The sequence below is a fragment of the Sprattus sprattus genome, assembly GCF_963457725.1.
Source record: "Sprattus sprattus genome assembly, chromosome: 1".
In the NCBI taxonomy this organism is placed as follows: domain Eukaryota; kingdom Metazoa; phylum Chordata; class Actinopteri; order Clupeiformes; family Clupeidae; genus Sprattus; species Sprattus sprattus.
Genome location: NC_137920.1, coordinates 30782678 through 30785177, shown reverse-complemented (window position 1 = coordinate 30785177; position 2500 = coordinate 30782678). Strand labels below are relative to the sequence as shown.

General features: G+C 50.4%; 1 protein-coding gene across 1 annotated transcript in view; it reads right to left on the bottom strand.

Annotated features, from left to right (window-relative positions):
• The window catches only part of rims1b (regulating synaptic membrane exocytosis 1b), a gene marked incomplete at both ends in the record, with an annotated part of 73603 nt that overhangs the window by 5743 nt on the left and 65360 nt on the right, over nucleotides 1–2500 (bottom strand). Inside the window, one exon of the mRNA XM_080843439.1 lies at nucleotides 589–803. Coding sequence (XP_080699565.1) covers nucleotides 589–803 — 215 coding nt within the window. The remainder of the gene's footprint in view (nucleotides 1–588; nucleotides 804–2500) is intronic.

Sequence of the window (2500 nt, the reverse complement as noted above, 5' to 3'; positions counted from 1 at the left end):
AATATATGAAAACTATCCCAGTTAATTGGACCGCTTTGATGTAGGGATATTGGACCTGCTGGATATACCTTTGTTGTGGACACTGAAAGCTCCATTGCAGGTGAAAACAAGGTCAGTGGCCATTACTGTAGACAGCATCATACTGGGCGAGGGTAATGTAACTCAATCTTTTTTGTAATGAGAGTCAAGGATTTTACAACTGATAAAGGTCAGTAGGTACCATTTTGACAACACAGGCTGATGAAGACTATTCCGGAGATTTTGGACCATACTTAAATTCCGGGATGTGCGCGTTCCTGTTAACGACTGGCTCACCCGCCGCGCTGATCTGGGAGGTGCTGTGTGTGTGTGTGTGTGTGTGTGTGTGTGTGAGTGTGTGTGTGTGGGCTCACCCGCCGCGCTGATCTGGGAGGTGCTGTGTGTGTGTGTGTGTGTGTGTGTGTGAGTGTGTGTGTGTGTGTGTGTGTGTGTGGGCTCACCCGTCCCGCTGATCTGGGAAGTGCTGTGTGTGTGTGTGTGTGTGTGTGTGTGTGTGTGTGTGTGTGTGTGTGTGTATGTGTGAGTGTGTGTGTGTGTGTGTGGGCTCACCCGTCCCGCTGATCTGGGAGGTGCTGCGGCTGCGTCGGTTCCCCACGATGGACACGACCCGCGCGCTCAGGCTGGAGCGCCGCTTCTTGCCGGACCCGCCCACCGTGCCCAGCGCCGTGTCCGATTGGCTGCCGTCGGTGCGCTCGGGCGTGTAGATCTCGCCGCTCACGCTCGTGCTCTTCATCATGTTCTGGCTGCCCGAGCCACGCACCTGCCTGCAGGAGGGAACGCAACATGGAGGAGGGGACAGCAGAGGTGGAGAGACAGAGAGAGAGAGAGAGAGAGAGAGAGAGAGAGAGAAAGAGAGAGAGAGAGGGGGAGAGAGGAAGGGGGAGAGAGAAGCAAAAGAGGGAAAGGTGAAGTGAGAGAGAGAGAGATAGAGAGAAAGAGAGAGAGAGAGGAAGGGAAGAGAGAAGCAAAAGAGGTAGAGGTGAAGAGAGAGAGTTAGAGTGACCGAAAGGCAGGAAGAGGTAGAGGGGGGATAGAGGAGGAGGTGACAAAAGACAGCGAGGGGAAGAGTACAAAGGAAAGATTAATAAGAGATAGAGTCCAGTTAAAGAGAGTGAAACAAGGCCAAAAGAAAGTAGAGTGACAGTAGAAATAATAGCAGATCAAATGAAGAGAGGGATAAATGGAAGAGGGTCAAGGGAGTTCTACCAGTGAGAGGTGATGCTGAAAATCACTAAAACTTTATTCTGAAATCATGTTAAGATACACAGACCTTTACAACAAATCATAGACTCATCACAAAGAATGAAATACACATGCAGTATCTAGGTTCTCTCAGTATTAAAGAGTCGAGATCTCGGAGGGAGATTCAAATACAAAGAGAGGTTGAGATGAGGCTGTCTCTGCCAGATGTCAGCCGCGCATGCACGAGTGTCAATGGCTTTCAACACGCAAGGTCCGCCATGTACATCGACTCACATCGGGCAGCAACAGATACCACACACTGAGGTCTGAACAAACAGAATTATGTAAATATGCCTCCAGTCCAACATATTTTAGCCCCTTTTACCAATTTTATTATTTGCTCTCCCTGTAGTCTCTTTCATTTTGATATTTTCACCAATTGAAATAGTGAACGCAGTCTGTTTTCAGCTATCAGGACTCCCTAGGCAGTACTTCAAACATGGGCAGCAGAGCTGGAGAGCTCGACGGCTCCCCCTGGCTGCCTGGAGGAGCTGGCGCGTGTCTCTCCCCTGTGACGGGGTGAAGCTGCTGAAGGAGAAGCTGGCCACACTGCGGCTCTCCCCCGCCCCCATCCCAGCCAGAGAGGGTAGGGAAGCGGGGAGCGGGAGGGTGGAGGCTGGGGTCTCGGACAGGGGCTGGGGGGGTGCGAGGGAGGGGCAGGCAGGCCGGGCGCCGGGCAGGGGTACTTCCGGGACAGGGTCAGGCTCAGGGTCACGCACACCACAGCAGGGGAGGTACGGGAGGAGGCATGCAAGGAGGGCACTAGAATACACACACACAAACAATACACAACACACAACCACAAGCAACACACACATACACACACACAATACACAACAACAGGCAACACACGCATGCACACACAGACACAGGCAGATGGCAGTATTATATGAACTGGTGTGAAGACATGATATGACATGACAAATACAAGCAGTATCATGCACATATAATTAGTCATGTGATACACTGTATGTACAGTGAAATCAGATGTATTGAATAAAACATGGTGTGTTTAGTGAGAAGAAACTGATTAAGAGGCGTGAGAATTGAAGTTGGATTAAGAAGTGTGAGGATTAAAGTTGGATTAAGGGGTGCTAGGACTGAAGTCAGGATTTGAACTGACTGTGAGTTTCCCTTTTTACCCACAAAACACCAATATTTCCAAGCACTGCCACAAGCAGGGAAGTCTAGGTTGCGATGTACTGCATGAGGATGTCAG